This window comes from Lipophrys pholis (genome assembly GCF_963383615.2).
Source record: "Lipophrys pholis genome assembly, chromosome: 7".
Lineage (NCBI taxonomy): Eukaryota > Metazoa > Chordata > Actinopteri > Blenniiformes > Blenniidae > Lipophrys > Lipophrys pholis.
In genome coordinates, this window is record NC_137638.1 from 11,942,759 (window position 1) to 11,959,583 (window position 16,825).

A 16,825-nucleotide genomic window follows, 5' to 3' on the forward strand; every position below is an offset into this window, starting at 1 on the left:
ATACATATTCATACTCAGGAATGCGACATCCATCAAACATTTGTAAACTGAGGTTAATGTGCATCTGTGTATCAAAATATGTATGCATGTCTCAAAATGTTGCACCTGTCCTTGCACAGGAGCATGCTTGTGCATATTTCTTCTTGATGCTATCTTGTGTGAATGTGACTCCAATGTGCTTGTTGTATGTCATGCTGAATCCCCTCCACTGCCCATAGCAGAACTGCTTTACATTCTACCTGATGCCAAAGAATAAGGAGCTAAGGTGTACTGTGTCTGTATGAATATACAACACTGTAAACATACGTCTCACTGCTCCCTATGGTTGGCTCTGATAACTTGTCTGTTCAGACCCTTGTGTGACTAAAATTTCAGCACAGCTATGAATATGGAGATGAAACTGTGGGGTTGTAAAGGCGGAGCAACACTTGGGTTATGCGTTTTCTTTGAGTGGGAATGTGCCCGTGTGTGTGTGTGTGTGTGTGTGTGTGTGTGTGTGTGTGTGTGTGTGTGTGTGTGTGTGTGTGTGTGTGTGTGTGTGTGTGTGCGTGTGTGTGTGTGTGCGTGTGCGTGTGTGTGTGTTTGTGAAGAAAAACCAGGACAGAGAGGCTCGAGTCTGTGGTGGAAATTCTCCAAACTGCCCATCAGCATAAATCAATTACTATTCACCATGGGCCTGATGACCTCAAATATAACAAGCTGTCACAACAAGTGTGTGCGTGTGTGTGTGTGTGTGTGTGTGTGTGTGTGTGTGTGTGTGTGTGTGTGTGTGTGTGTGTGTGTGTGTGTGTGTGTGTGCGCGCGTGTGCATGCGTGCGTGCGTGTTTGGGAGGGGGTGGGTGGTGGGTGGATGTGGGTGTGACTGGCTGCATCTGTATGTAGACAGAATGTTTCATGACTGGAATACAGTATGTGACAGCTGGTGCAGGCGGACAGATTTGATTTATGCATGTGTGTGTGTGTGTGTGCGTGTGTGTGCATGTGCGTGTTTGTGTGTGTGTGTGTGTGTGTGTGCGCGCGTGTGTGTGCATATGGGATATCTGGCAAATCTGCCAATACCTGTGGGACTTTCTCCATATTTGTTGGCAGTAGGCAACATTAAGCTGTTTCTGCCTCAGCCTACTTCCATGTCCCACTGTGATAGGAGATTTTCTCATGAAATCTTGAACAGCCATCAGCACCCAATGTTATGGACTATTTCATAAACTTAGGTTGCCATTCAAAGCTAGTTCATAATGCCTGATAATGACTTCATATTGTTCAACACGTATGCTTGAAAGAGATCACTCTCTTAAAACATATTGCTGATCCTCCACCTGAAAATGATCTTCTCTTTTCATTTCTTTCCTCGTGATGTTGTATCATTTGAAAATATATGAAATAAACGAACCGGGGGGGAGATGACTCATGCTTTTTCAAGTAGCTTTATTTCCAAACTGGAGGGGGATGATGACAGATGGGAGATGTAAGATTGCAAAGCGAGCGCAGACCAGGCAGTTTGGTCCAAACACAGTTGGGGGAAAAGACAATACAGGCAGTTTCAGGACAAAGGATAGTCATCAAGAGGTGGATTACTGCATCTGTCACCTTTAAGCCTTAATTCTTACTTTTTTAAAACAAACAAAGCAGTATTCTCAGCACACAAAGCCATGGTTGGCAAGTCTGAAAAGCATTGCAATGTGTGTTTATAGGAAATGGCCACTCATTCATGACCTCTGTGATCAAATTGGTTGTAATTGTGTTGCCTTTTGCTGTTTTTGTGGATAGGAAATAACTATGTGGAGCTCGTACTTTCAAACATTTGGTTTATTCATTTGTATAAATCTCCCAGCAGCTCTCAGTGGTATGGATCGTCGCCCGCAAATCAGCCAACTGAAACTGGCTGTAGGTGCCAGTGACATTTTCATGTTTGATTACTTTTTCAGGAAAAAGTAGGACAACAGCGGCACTGGTATCGAAAGATTTTCCTCATGTTGCAGCCTACTAAACCTAAAGCCGTGGATGTGCTTGTAGCTCTGGTTGAAAATGTACTCGTATTACAACTAGATGAAGCAATGATGACAAATGTAATGTTTCAGTTGCTGCATTGTGTACAGGAAACCCAAAGTCCATGTTGTTTCACTTGATCACAAATGCATCCTGATAAACATGAATAACAACTCAGTCTCACAAAGCAAAACCTTGATGAAAGGACTCTATTTTGCTCGTGTTGGAGATATTAAAAATCTGTACAGTGTTCTCATTCTTTACCAATTCATTTCTCTTCATCTTCAGAATTAATGCACGGTAATGCAACAATAAATAAGCAACAGACAGGAAACACAAATATAGTTTGAAATAAATAATCTCTGTCTCCCATCACACCAAATAGAAACTAATACTTAATTAAAGCGACGCAGAGCCAGGTATCACTGAGTCAGACTGATGTCCTTTAAGGCTCTTTGGTCCCTTCAGGGTTTTCACTAAAATGCATGTTCTCAATACCAAATATAAACACAAACTTTCAGTTCAGTACGATGTCCTCAGTGTACATACAACATTTTTTTTCTTTTTCTTAATTTCTACAGAATGAAACTTTCAGACATGACAGACAGCAATGTGATGCCTGCATCAGGAAATCTGGTCTCTGGTCTAATCAATAATACAGTAGATCTGTAGTACATAGCAGCCAGATGAGGCACTGACACACACACACACACACACACACACACACACACACACACACACACACACACACACACACACACACACACACACAGGTCAGCAGAAGTAGACAATTAGTAAATTGATGTGTTGCTGCTGACAGCCCTTGTCCCATTGAGTCAATAAGCCTGTGTGCTGTTCACAGTTCTTTTTTTGTTGTTGTAGAGGAAACAGACAGAGTCTCTGTGTCTTGGTGAGAAAAAAATAAATGCACCATTTATCCTCTCTTGCCTCCCAGCAACAACCCAAATGTGCCATGTAAAGGTCCACTGCAGGCGATGATGATGTGCCAGAGGCGGTGGTGAAGAGTGACTCAGCTAAACACTTCTCAGCATAACCCATGTGGGTGTAATTAGGGGTAACATCACACATCTGTAATTGCATTGTTCATCTGTCCATTACAGTCAGTGTAAATGTCTACCTGGTAAATGTGTCTGCTCATCAAAAAGTGAGGTTGTTGTTTTTTTCAGTCTTCAGCAGATTCACCTCCCAATACATACTGTGAATAATGTCTGAAAAGAAATTAAATGTACTGGAAACAGTTTTAATTATAGCTTAAGAGTCCTAACACTGACGCAGTTCTTTGGAAGAGATGCTCAGGCTTGTCTTTTACTGATCGTCCAGGTAGAGATAAAAGCAAACTAAGAATATGAGGGAGAGAAACAGGTGCTCACATGTCTTACTTCTCAGTAGCCCACAGGATTTCAGTTTTTTACAAAGTCAAAGTTCATCCACATTCATATTCATTTAGTGTATCGGGGGATTTGAAAGCCGGGATCATCGTTACAAACTGCCTGACTGTCCACTGTGACCCATACCAAACCTAAAGCAACAAGTCTGATGTGAGACTTGCCACACAAAAAACTCCAAACGACTGAAAGGGTGCCCTTGTTTGTGCTATCACATTTGAGATCATCAGAACCCTCATCTTGTTGTTGCACTGTTAGATAAAAACCGAGAAACACATGTTTGCCCTGCAGCTGGACAAATTAAGACTGCAGACGTAAGAAATCACCACTAACCTTGTGTGCTCCTTGTGCTCTGTATTGATAAAGAAAGGGCTCTAGGCTCCTCAGAAACTAAGGCCACTTTTCTTTCTTTCCCCATCAGTCCTTTAGTGACTTTGTAATACCACAACATGGTATGTATATATATAAAGAGAGAGAGAGAGAGAGAGAGAGAGAGAGAGAGAGAGAGCGAGAGAGAGAGAGAGAGAGAGAGAGAGAGAGAAATGTATATTTCAGTCACTTTTATGAGTATCTCTTTCTGATTATGTACCACTCTGTTGTCCAGCATTATCCATTATTCAGTGTAATTTGACAGTAAAACTTTGCAGTCTTATCAGCAATATTGAAGCGCTAAACACTTCAGCAGAGTCATTCTCAGTGTTCTTCTCATGTCCTGTTTTCGCCACACTCCCTGTAAAAAATGTGTGCCTTTCAGCTGCGAGTGGGAATTTCACAGTCCAAGTTGCCTGTTCGCACACTGTGGCTGTAAAAGTGACTCTCAGTTCAAATTTTATGCTGAAATTTCCACAGTTCAACATTTTTAAAACAGCCCTTTGAGTGATTGAAAAAAATGGAAAAGATCATTTCTTCATGCCTCAGAAATAGCATTTTTTGTTTCACTGTGGGTCCATTTTTGCTGTAAATTTTAAGTGCTAAAAGAAGGTACCCTTGGTGTTTCTGCAGAGTATCTTTTTGAAAGCTTTTCTGAAGTCTTTGTTAAAGATAGTGTATATAACTGGGTTAAGTGAAGAGTTGCAGTAACCGATCCAGAAGAAAAACTTAAAGAGTGGATCTGGGATGGCGCAGGTCTCTGGGCACACTGCTTGCAGTGAGTAGGAGAAGAAGAAAGGGAACCAGCAGACCACAAAGACACCAATGACCACTGCCAGGACAAAGGTGAAACGCTTCTCTCTGTTGACCATTGCTTTACGCCTCGCTGCACCAGGATTGTTGTCTGTTTTTGACTTCCTCCCTGGCACTAGCCGAGAGCCCTTCGAAGTGGCGATCATATCCCGGTAGCGCTTGACTGAGGCGGGGGAGTGGATCCCCCCTCCAGCAGGTGATCCTGGCATGCTCGTGCTGCCACGACCTCCTCCATGGCTGTGCTCCATATCGCTCTCTGTGCTTGAGCTGTCCCCATTGTTATTGTCAGCTTTTTTCCCCTTCAGACGTTTGCCCTTTTTCCCCACCTCTTTAGTCTTGGGGGCAGGCACAGAGGAAGGTGTCGAGGGGCCATGACGAGTGGTATCATGGGAGCTTGAGACGGGCGACATGACTTTAGATGGGGATGGAGGTTGCAGGAGATTATTGGGGTTGGGATTTTCAGTGGTTTGGGACTTTCCAGGGGACGGAGATGGAGTGATAGCAAGGGTGGGGGGTCTCGCGTTTGAGGTTTTGTTGGATGAAGGGGGTGTGCTTTCTTCATCGTTCTTCCCATTAGCTTGAAGGTGTCGTGGAGGCTGACTTGGTGTTGCACAGCCGACCCCATCTTTCCTGGGCTCTCCTGGCGGGCATCGCGTTCTCTGCTTTGCTATTTGATAAATTCTTACGTAGACCAGAATCATGATGAGGCAGGGGGCGAAGAAGGAACCAATGGTAGAGTACAGGATGTACCAGCGCTCATCATTCAGCTGGCACTGAGGTCCTCTGTCATTCTCCAGGTCGCCCGCCTCACTTTTGTTCAGGGAGAGCAGAGGAGGGAAGGAGATGATGGCAGAGATGAGCCACACTACAACAATTGCTGCTTTGATGCGTTTGGGAGTCCGCTGACGCCCGTAAGTAACTCTGGAGATTGACAGGTAGCGGTCCAGTGAAATGGCACACAGGTGCACAATGGAAGAAGTGCAAAACAGCACATCCAGCGCCAGGTAGATTTCACACCACAGGGACTTGAAGTACCAGAAGCCAAGCAGTTCATTGGCCAGGGAGAAGGGGATGATGAGTGTGGCCACTAAAATGTCAGCAGCAGCCAGTGACACTAGGAACAAATTCTGTGGACCCCGGAGTGATCGGCTGGTCAAGACTGCGATGATGACCATGATGTTACCCACGATGGTGAAGACGACCATCAAGGTTATGGCGGTGGCAAAAGCTGCCGTGGCTTCAGGGGAGTAAGGGGCGAGCTTCAGGACGCTCTGGTTGCAGGGCACGGAGGCTCCGGAGCTGCTCACACTGCTGTTCCAGCCATTCAGCTCCATCGAGCAGCCACCATCCACAACTGAAGCCATGCTGGGAGGATCTCTCCAAGCGTCTTTATAGACAGAAAGAAAAATACATATATGCATACGATTTTGTTTCTGAATAACATTTCTTTGAAAAATCAACTCAACAGTTAACTTTAGAATATACACCAAGGGATCACATGTGCTATAATAAAATAACACAATAATAAAATATCCAAATACAGGGGGAGAAAATATATTTGTCCATAAAAGTATAATTATTTATTATATTTACCCCAATTCTTCTAGTTCTGTCACTCGGACGTGTGCTAGCTCCCTTGCACCCTCCACGGCAGTTCTTCCAAGTCCATTTTAAGCGCACACACAGTTCGCTGGTTTTCAATTCAAATGCCGTGAAGCTTTGTAGAAACTGAATTTCCTTTCCAAACGGTGTTAATTTCTGCCTCGACTACAGTCGTGCGCCAGTCTGACGAGCTCAAACTTCTTACGCACAGCCCATACCGTTCTTTCGGGGGTTGATTATTTGTCTTGAAAAAAGGAAGATGTAAAAGATGTAATTTGTATTTTTAAAAATCAAATTTTGGGTCATTTTCGACCCGAGAGTCCTGGCAAATCTCATCTATTAGACAATATATCCGTGCGTCCTCGTTTGAGGCGCGCGTAAACATACCGGTCTTTTCTGGAAAAAAATATTTAAAAAAAAAAAGAGGAGAGTATTATAACACACTATTTACAATGACACAGTAGTAAAATATACTGCTAATTTCCTGCGTGTTAGAGCTTGCGCTGATTCAAACGTTTCCAGTCAATCGAACATTGGGAAACATAAAGTTAACCTCAAGCTCTCCGCCTCGGCGCACGGGCAAATCCTCTGTTAAAACCGCTCATTTCCTCAGTAGAAAAACGATCCCCACTGAGCAGATTCAATCTGTGCGTCTCCGGAATAGTTTTTTGGTCCTTGGTGCGTCCGAAGTTCACTGGGATGCCATGATTCAGCCACTCCGCGGGCGCACATCAGTTTTCCTCACAGAGGCGCAGCAGCGTCTTCACTTGTGAACAGGACCTTACGACGAAATCTAATAAGTGGGGTGCCTCCCATCTCTCTCTCCTGCGCCTCTTTTAGACCCAGTGATGTCATTGTGGAGCAGGGCGTCATGAGAGCCTTTGCCTTTTTCCTCCCATGTCTGAAGCTCTCCTCCTTCCCATTACATTTATACCCGTGCGGCACAGCCGACGTGGTTTTATTAGAAATGGCTTGTTGGGTGGCACAGCACCGGTCAATTAACTCCGCGGGATGCTGTGGTGTCCAGCTGCGAGTGCAGAGCTCGAGCGATCTGCTTTACGGAAAACATAATTTTCCTTTACAAAGACTCGTGCACTTAACAAAACTAATCAATCATCATCATCATCATCATCATCATCATCATCATCATCATCATCATCATCATCATCATCTTTCTCTGATTTATGGACTTACTTCAAAACTGGATAAAAGCTTTTTAATGATAAAAAAAATAACCATCTTAACGTCCCATCAATGATTTCATAATAACAAGATGAAACTACTGAGTTCACAGCACTTCCACTCAGGCTTTAGCTATCCTGTCTGGAGAAAATCTTTGCACTCGTATTTCCTAATTTGGTTTAGAAAATATTCGTGCAGCGTTTAGTTGTACAGTATAGGAAAAACAAACAACCTGTACAGTTGTGCACATGCTGCTGTTTTTCCGTGTCCATGCAGATGATCTTCTAATGATCATAAAAGCAGGGCCAATTTCAGATATGAGAATGAATTTTACTCTTTTCTGACACCAAAGCTATAAAAACTCACAACTCCACAACTTCCAAAACTTTTGATAAAATTAAAGCTCTCATTTTAAAAGCATGACTCCCTTCAGGGTACTGATTTATTAAGGCGCTAAACTGTAGGTGGTCCACTCTCTCGTTTGCATGGTTAAAGCTAAAGCAATAAATCTTGTATATTATGAGAGATTTCAAAGATAAGACTTTATTCCTTAAAGTAGCAGTTAATTACAATCATCAGACAAAAAGTGGCGATGGACGTGAATCATTTCCTTGTGAAATGGGCTTCAGATTGCTCTCCCCTTCCTCGGTAATTGCACCGTTACCCTCTACCTCTGCTCATTGTGCAGGACCATAAGGTACTTATTGTAACTTGCTGCGCTCATGCATTTACATCATCACTTGACTGCTATTCAAATCCCACCGCTTTATGCGTCCCGCAGCACCTCCTCCCCCTCCTCCTCCTCATCATCCGAGAAGAACAGACATTCGTGGCATCCCTCGTGATTTTGTTGCCTACCTGAGATCAAGAGCTCGACTGTTCAATTATCAGGCGAAACCTACGTCATGCTGGCTGTTTTACAGAGCCGCAAATTAAACTGCAGCCGAGTTGATCCTGTGCTGTTTGGAGGTGGCGATGTGACCCTGTGGTGTCACACACAACACACACACAACACACACACACACACACACACACAGCATACAGTCTTATGAATGGCGTGTGGGTGGGAGATCCTGTTTACTTGTTGTTGTTGTACATCACCCACACGTCGACGCTCCAGTGAGAGAGAAGCCCAGCTCGACACTCATGGAATCACAATTGGGAGACCTGCGCTCTGATTGCGTGACCTGACGATGCAGCCAATAATGGCTGTGCATTTTTTTTTCCGCTCCACGCTGCACATTCTAAATATAAAGGGTGGGAGAATAAAGCTTTTAGCGGGAGAGTGCACTCCAATCAAGTGTCTGTTTCCGTGGGTGAACCGCGCTTAGTAACACGCTGAAAATGCATTCTGGGGGTGAGGGGTGTGTCACCGGTGCCGGGGTTATGGAGGCCGAGAGGCACACCGCGTTCAGCGCGCAGTACACCGCTCCCAGAGCTGTTTGTTGTGTAACAGCATGTGGTTCACACACACACACACACACACACACACACACACACACACACACACACACACACACACACACACACACACACACACACACACACACACACACACACACACACACACACACACACACAGTAGATCGGCCAGTCATGGGGGAAATTCTGCTGTCACGGATCACGCACAGCGGATCAACAATTCTTGCTTGACATCTAGACTGGGGGAAAAAAAATGCACTCGGTCCAGGAAAGGGCAGCCACTCTTTGACTGAACTTCCAGAAAGTTTCGCACACCGAGAAAGTAACTGAGAGGAAGAAAAAATGAGTCAGAGAGAGAAAAAAAATATTTATAAAGTACAGTCCAATAAGTTTAGTGCGCGTAAGGACAATACTTGAGCGCTGGTGGGAGACTGTAAGCATTATGGTGTGGGTCCAAATCAATTATAGTACAGTACCTTCCCATTAGATACTCTGAAATGAGAGCCTTGTTGAGTTACTGGCGTGATTCGGTCTTGTGTTTCTCTTTTTTCTCCACTCTGTGTGCTTCTTCTTTTATGAGAACCACCTAAATGTTTTATTTTTTTTTTTTGGAATAGAAAAAGTGAATGTCTGGGGAATGTGGGGGAAAAGTGGCCCGAAAAGTGTTTAGACTTACACTGAAGTTTAAAGATTGAATTAGATCCAGCAGAATCAATACAATACTGGCCATATGAGCTTTGTGATGCCGAAGACCAAAGCAAACTGAATTACTAGAAAACTAACAAACTTGTGATTTGTGTGTTGTTCAGATTGTATATTTAAAACCACTCTAAACTACAACGAGGCCAAATCATTCGGTATTAAAATGCTAAAAAAGAAATACTGTATAAGGGTGGGAGATTCGCACTTGTATTTGAGACGGAAAGAGTTGTCAGTATTCATAAAAAGTGCGCTGGCGCCACCTGTTGGCATCTGTAAATTTAGGTAGTTTCCGCTGCATTCGCCAGAGAGCGCTATCTCAACACAAATACCAGTCAAGACTTCATTACGCAGGTATGTACTGTATGTATGTATGTATGTATGTATGTATGTATGTATGTATGTATGTATGTATGTATGTATGTATGTATGTATGTATGTATGAAGGTTGTTGTTTCAATTAATTCAGGCTGCACACAGTGTTCTCCATTGTATCAATCAATCAATCAATCAATCAATCAATCAATCAATCAATCAATCAACCAATCAATCAACCAATCAACCAACCAATCAATCAATCAATCAATCAATCAATCAATCAATCAATCAATCAATCAATCAATCAATCAATCAATCAATCAATCAAGCACACACATGCACACACAGAGTAATTGATATTAATACTAATACTAATGTCACAAAAGTAATGGTACTAAATTAATCTTATTGTGATCAATGCCAATATAAAAAAGTTGCACTGAAAAATCACTGTTTTAATTAATAAAACATTCACAATTCAAAACTCTGTAAACCATATTTATTCATTAATTATTTTGGCATAATATGTGCTTTGGAAATGTAACAAAACTTGTGTGCACAGCTCCAGACGACTGCAGAAGTTGCATTCATCCAGTGGATCAGTGAATAACATTTCAAACTATCAACACTGGGAGCAAGCGCTGTACTGATTCTTTTGCTGAAATTCAGCTTCAACTTGTCAACAAAGCCTTCGTTTACCCAGACAGAGATTTTCATCTTTATCTGTAGAAAATGACCAGATGAGAGGTCATGGCTTATGAGCCAATATTGATGGGAATCTTCATTCAGCCTAGTTTCTTTCTACCAACTATGGTGTCCTAAAGTGGAAATGAAGCAAAACAATGAAATATTTCTGGGTTTTACTTGAACTAATCTCTCAATCAAGACATAGAAAGCTCCAGAGGGCACTTCTCTGCCCCTCAGTCTGGAAAACTGCAGCTAATCGAATGAAGACGTTCAGAGGTCAATAAGGTCAATCTGACTGTGTTTTATTTTACAGGGTAGAGGTCGACATTTTCGAAGTTTGGGGTTATAAATGTGATACAGGTGACTTAAAATGATGAAATAACTTTCAGTAGAAAACCAAAAGTGTCGCGGTATTCAAATATTTCAATGGTTATTGGCCAAAACTGTAAATGTGGTGACGACTTGTCTCTCTGTGTTTGCCCTGTGATGAACCGGGGAGTTGGATTATTTAACTGTATAGACATGGATGGATCCCCATAGCGATGGACAGGAACATCTTATAAGGTGAAATGCATTAGAAAGTGTGGCATTCAACCAGAAACAATACTTCTTTTTATGAATGATAACATGCACAGCATCATAATTTGGGGGCTGGAGAAGGTGCAGTGGGGTCCGAACTCTGTGAGGGAAGAGGCTCCTCAGTTCGAAAACCCCTGCAAAAACAAAAGTGTCACAGTCACTCAGTGATACTGTTGGTATTTCTAAAGCTCCTGATTTAAAATAGCCATTAAACAGCTTTCTACTCTTCTCCTTCACTGAATTCCACTGTCAAATGCCCAAAGTAGTTCTTGTAACCTGTGTGAGTGAAAGTGAAACGTATAATAGTATTGTCTGAGGTTAAAAGGACTTCCTGTTCCCCTTTCACAAGAAGATCATCCTCTAAAATACAAAAAATACATGGTATGAAAGACTGGTGTGATTATTGAAGAGGAATTAAGTAGTGGTACAGCATTCACATCAAACAGAGGATTTTATAGTCTTTCCCGCATGTTTATTTTTTTATTTCTGTGAAAAAGAAATACAACAGGAACAAGCCCAAAACTTGAGAGGTATAAAGTGCAGTCACAAAAATGAACATTTGTAATACTTTCATAACAAACGTTAAAATAATAAATACAAAATAAAAATACTATTTACATTGTGAAAACAAACTCCTTCTGACCGAACTAAACAATCAGACATCAGCTTGTGTCATAGTCTATTTGATGGACTGAGAGATGAGATTCATGTGTTATTGCTATGACTAGTTAACACAGTGTTGTCGGAAGACTTGCCACATCATTTATATGTGTGGAGGAGTGACTTTTGTAATAAAGTAGGGCAGCTCTTACAAATGATCAGGCACATAAGTCAAAACCAGACCAGCAGACACAACTGCCTTCGAGTACAAAACAGCAGGGGAAGAAAAACAACCTGGTAGCTGCTCCAACTTGCTGGCTCAGAATCACAGTTCATAATGTGGTTATTAAAGTGGGGCTTTGCTGCCAACTGCTGTTTGTCGAAGCAAGAACTCATTTGTCAGCAGGAATCCAGCCATGTGATGCCAGCAACACAAGTGGCTTTTCTCTGGCTGTGCTGACCGTACGTGTCATAGATGTGCTAGTTTAAACAGCATAAACCAAACATTGATGCATACGTCTTGAGTCCTGAGAATGCTCGAAGCCCAGAGAAATGCCATCAGGCTGAAGAGTAAAGTCCCACAAATGTCCTCACTGCATCTGGATCTTCACCCTTGACAGAGGACGTCCGTCTCAAACTGCAGCAGCTGTCCCATGAAGGCCAGATTGGGGGAGATGACGTGGCGTCGCTGCTTGACAAAGTCGAAGGCCTCCTCCAGCCGAACGCGCTGCGTGTGCATGAGGTAGGCCAGACAGATGGTGGCTGAGCGGGAGATACCTGCCTGACAATGCACCAGCACACGGCCACCGCTCTGCTTCACTGAGTCTGCAGGGAGGATGGAAAGGGGAAGAGAGGTTAGCATGTTTTGCTCCACTTCACATCAGTGATTAACAACCGACATACATGAGGTGAACAAGAAGAAAAGGAAATGTTCTCTAAAGTTAATGTGTTCACGGAAAATAGCTCTTACAAATCCAACAACATATTACAAAGCGGTGTGGTCACAACAAGCCAAAGCAACAACTCGAAATGTTGAATCATTTCTCATATGCAGCTTTTGCAGTATAATCCAGTTGTTGTGCAACTCAGTGATTACTTCACAAATCTAGGAATGAGCTGCTTATAAATTTTCATGTCTCATTAGCAAACACAAAAAGTTGGCTTGAGATGAAGCTAATTTGCTTTGAGTTTAGACAGCAGTCGGAACTAGAAATTTGGACAGCAGGAAAATGGCAGTACTGTACACAGGATGGAGAGACTCACTTATGAAGGCTATGGCTGTAGAAAAGCAAGCCTTGATGTCAGCAGCCAGAGTATCCTCCACAGTGAGTCGAAGATACTGAAGCTCCCCTTCATAGAAGTTTGGACAGGTGGAGGACACGTTGAGCACGGCTGTGATGCCTGCTGCTGCCAGGGCCTCTCTGCGGGATGAGTGAAGGGAACTCCCCAAAAACAGGAAGGGCAAGAGCTCCACTGGGCCGTCCTGCAATTTACACCCAAGAACAGCCACTTTACATTTTGTTTTTATTTATTTATTCATTTTACTGTATCATGACAATTTATCTGAAGTCGTGTTTGATTTGTATTTAAAGTGACCTCTCACCTGATCATAGGCGGGTGTCCTGCGGCCAGTCACTGCTGGCTCTGGGTCCACAGGAGAGAGGTGATTGCTGGCAGAACTGTAACAAAGCTCTGGATAGGCCTCGGAAAATCCCTCAAATCCACCTAAATGGAGGTCACAGAGTATAAGCTGTAAGCTTTCACGACATTCCTGCTCAGAAATATGTGTGAAAGAATTAGAACGATAGGATTTAAACTTGATTTTTATTTATTCATATATTTCTTTCCCTTTAAAAAAATTTTTTAAATCCCTGCTGCACAGTTTATGTCAGTATTAACACATAAACACAATGTTCAAGCCCTTTCTTTAAAGTAGAAATAAACTTTTTTTTTTTTTTTTTACCTTGCAGAAAACAGATGTGTGTCTGAACTTCGTTCTGCAGGGACGTGAGCAGCATCTGGGCCACGCTCTCCGCCTTCAGCTCGTCCACGGAGCCGCTTCTTTCATCCACCACCACCACCGGGGAGAACTCGCCGCCCCGCAGCCGGGACAGGAACGCCTTGTCCGGGATGAGCCACTCCAGAGCCACCACGGAGCTCTTGGACCTGCGGCGCAGCATCGAGTTCCAGTTCACGTTGCGGGACTCGGAGATGTGCGCCAGGGAGAAGTTGAGAAAAGGTCTGCAGTCCAGCACCACACACCCGGCGGAGGTGTACTGATCCCTGGGGGTCCGGAGGATGTGGACCAGCTCGCTGCCTGCGATCTCTAAAGGCTCACTGATGGAGGTCATGACTACAAATGGAGTAAAGTTGATTTCAAAGTAAAAAGAATAAAATAAGTCCACATAAATTATCTATAAAACAACAGTTGTTGCAAACTTAAATACTCTGTTTGATAAAGTAGATTGTAAATACATGTAAAAAAATTAAAACACACAATAATTTATTGCAAACGAATCGACGGAGTTGTTGCTGACTAGTCCAGTGGATTGAGTTTGATAGTTTCTCTTGTTCATTGATAACAGTGGAGAAAGGGGCGGGGTCGGCCGGCCACTCCTTGTTTTTCTACAGAAGACATACGTCACAGTCGGAAAAGACCAAATTAGGCCAACCCGGCACTCCTAATATGGAGCGTCATGTTCCACCTGATTTTCCGACCACGCACATGGTAGTTTGGGGTTATCCCGTGTTTTTATGTTGAATGACGTGATGTTCTGAGGCAAAACCCTGATCCGACGGTCCGCTCCTAAAGCTCCCAAAGCTTAAGACTGACCTGTTCTGATTTATGCCCCAGACAGAAGTTGTCTACTGATATAAAAAAAAAAAAAATACTTTTTTTGTTGATGCACGTTCTTTGGAAAAAAGTGTCATGTTGGTATTAACAGGCTTTGTTTGGTGAAAACCTACAATGTGTCTGTTTCCCCTTTTCAAATATAGCAGAGTGTAATATTGTAGAAAACAATTATCTGACTGACAGCAATCTATAAATCTGAGATTAAACACATACTGTTTATATCATCTCTATACATTCCACAAAGATTCAGGCCAGTTTGATCACATACATGTTTCTTTAACAAGATAAGGATGAAGAAAATAAGACTGCTCAACATTTTATACAATTTAAAAATTGGCTGAGTTGATTTGTAATTTTGTGAATAATCAACACATTTCAGAGTCCCTCAACCCTATAGAAGATTTTAAAACTTCATATAAATTAATAGTTCTGTTTAAAGATAAATTTTTTCAATCGTTAAGTAATTTTCTCAAACCGTATCCTCATTGGAGATTATTTCCAGGCGTGGAGGCGTGGAGTTATGTGTGCACAAACATATCTTAATGTCTATTGATTGCTGACATCAAGAACAAGACTAATAAATTCTGGAATATTTTCAGATTTATGAAATACTTTTATCAATTCAGAATTTCAATTAACAAAAAAAAAGGCACACTTCAGGAAAATCCGCCGATCCATCTTCCATACTGCTTCATCCATTGTTCTTCCAGAGGGCCTGGAGCTCATCCTAGTTTACTATGTAGGGTAAAGACAGGTTACACCTTGGACATGGATCACCAATCTATCACAATGAGAGGAATTATTTATGGTAAATGTTAAAGATCCCCAAATTCGAGTAACTTGTGGGAGAACAATGATTTGGAGACAACTATTTTAAGATGTAATTTGTTGTATTTGCGCGCATTTTCCTGTAACCTGCATTCAGCTCACTCTGGCTGCCCACAAACATCTCACCCTCAAACCTCTGGCTCCTCTTTCCTCAAGTTACCACTTCCCTTTCCGTCCCAGCTGCCTACTGCTTCTCCAGCAGCACAACCACTTTGTCATTCCCACTCCCCGCTGATGCTGCACTTTCAATCCACAATAGTTTGCACACACACAAACATGAAGACAAGCCAGCTTTACTACAAACTTCATCATGGCTGTCAATCGAGTTGCTGAGCATGCATTCACAGTATCCTCAACCTGGTTCAAACACGTGGTATAAACCCATTGTGACCAGTTGAGGTCTATTGTTCTTTGGAGGCTGTGACATGATGTTTCTGTAAAAGGTTGTCTTGAATCATGTTTTCTTTCTTTTCTTTTTTTAGCCTTCACCCCCATGTCAGCCAGCCAAGGCAGGAAGCAGCATCACACTTACATCCTGTCATCATCCATGCAGACCTCAGCCTCCACACACGCCCCCTCACACTGTATCATTGTAGTCTTTGACAAGTTTGCCATAGCTCACAGCCCAAATGATCTACCCTGTGATTCAAAAAGGTCAGAAGTAACCCTGAAAAAAACCCAGTATATGATTTCGCAAGCAGCTTCCTGGTTATGGTTACTCATACAATATTGAAAGTCTCCTATTTGAATATTGACAATTTATTTAGATAATCATCCCTTTTGATTGAATTAATGTGTCTAACATGCTCCTGAAAGTATTACCACTTTTGTTTTTAAGGTTTAAATGGTTTTACCACAGCAAATGAAAGCCAGCAGCGCCAAGCAGATACACAACGCTTGGCAGACTAGTGAACTTGATGATGAAAGGTGATTAAAAAAAACATGACAGAACCTGTGTCAGCAGCCGTGACTATTTTTGAATCACAAGCCCCTATAATGTCATCAGGATGTATAGAGCCAGCATGTCTGGCAATCATGTTGTAAGACCACTGAGTTCACGATGACAGGAACATTACTAATGATGTAAACATTTGTTTTTACCCAGGCTTTCTGAATGGAAATACTAAAGTAACTAAACATTGCGGGAATCTCTGGTGAAAACATCTGCGCTTGGTTTTACTCCCCTCCCTCTCTACAGCAGGATTATCCAGGATTAATTGGATGGCTGGAGCTATTAATCTCTGAAAGACACTGTAATCCCAGAGATTTAACCCATTCCTGATTTTGCCCATGTGACCGTGGCATCACTTCATTCAGAGAATAATGTGCCTCTAAGGCTGACTGATGTGCTCTGCGCTGTTGGTACGAACGTTAAGGAACATTTTTACAAGTGACAATTTAATCTGTTTTTAATACATAATATACATTATAGATGTTTTTTTTATTGTGATGGATAAACAATATGACAAAAACAATCTTT

The 16,825-nt window shown here is 42.4% G+C and overlaps 2 protein-coding genes across 2 annotated transcripts; both read right to left on the bottom strand.

Annotated features, from left to right (window-relative positions):
* Positions 1–1,422: 1,422 nt before the first annotated feature.
* adra2b (adrenoceptor alpha 2B) lies at positions 1,423–6,576 on the bottom strand. The gene is made up of 2 exons (XM_080467979.1): positions 6,168–6,576; positions 1,423–5,961 (listed from the first exon to the last, which is right to left on the bottom strand). The coding sequence occupies exon 2, from the start codon at positions 5,936–5,938 to the stop codon at positions 4,364–4,366; it is 1,575 nt and encodes a 524-aa protein (XP_080324105.1). The 5' UTR covers positions 5,939–5,961; positions 6,168–6,576; the 3' UTR covers positions 1,423–4,363.
* Positions 6,577–10,767: 4,191 nt separating this feature from the next.
* Positions 10,768–14,214, bottom strand: dusp2 (dual specificity phosphatase 2). The gene is made up of 4 exons (XM_080468257.1): positions 13,627–14,214; positions 13,267–13,388; positions 12,927–13,146; positions 10,768–12,488 (listed from the first exon to the last, which is right to left on the bottom strand). The coding sequence occupies exons 1-4, from the start codon at positions 14,012–14,014 to the stop codon at positions 12,271–12,273; spliced, it is 948 nt and encodes a 315-aa protein (XP_080324383.1). The 5' UTR covers positions 14,015–14,214; the 3' UTR covers positions 10,768–12,270.
* Positions 14,215–16,825: the final 2,611 nt, after the last annotated feature.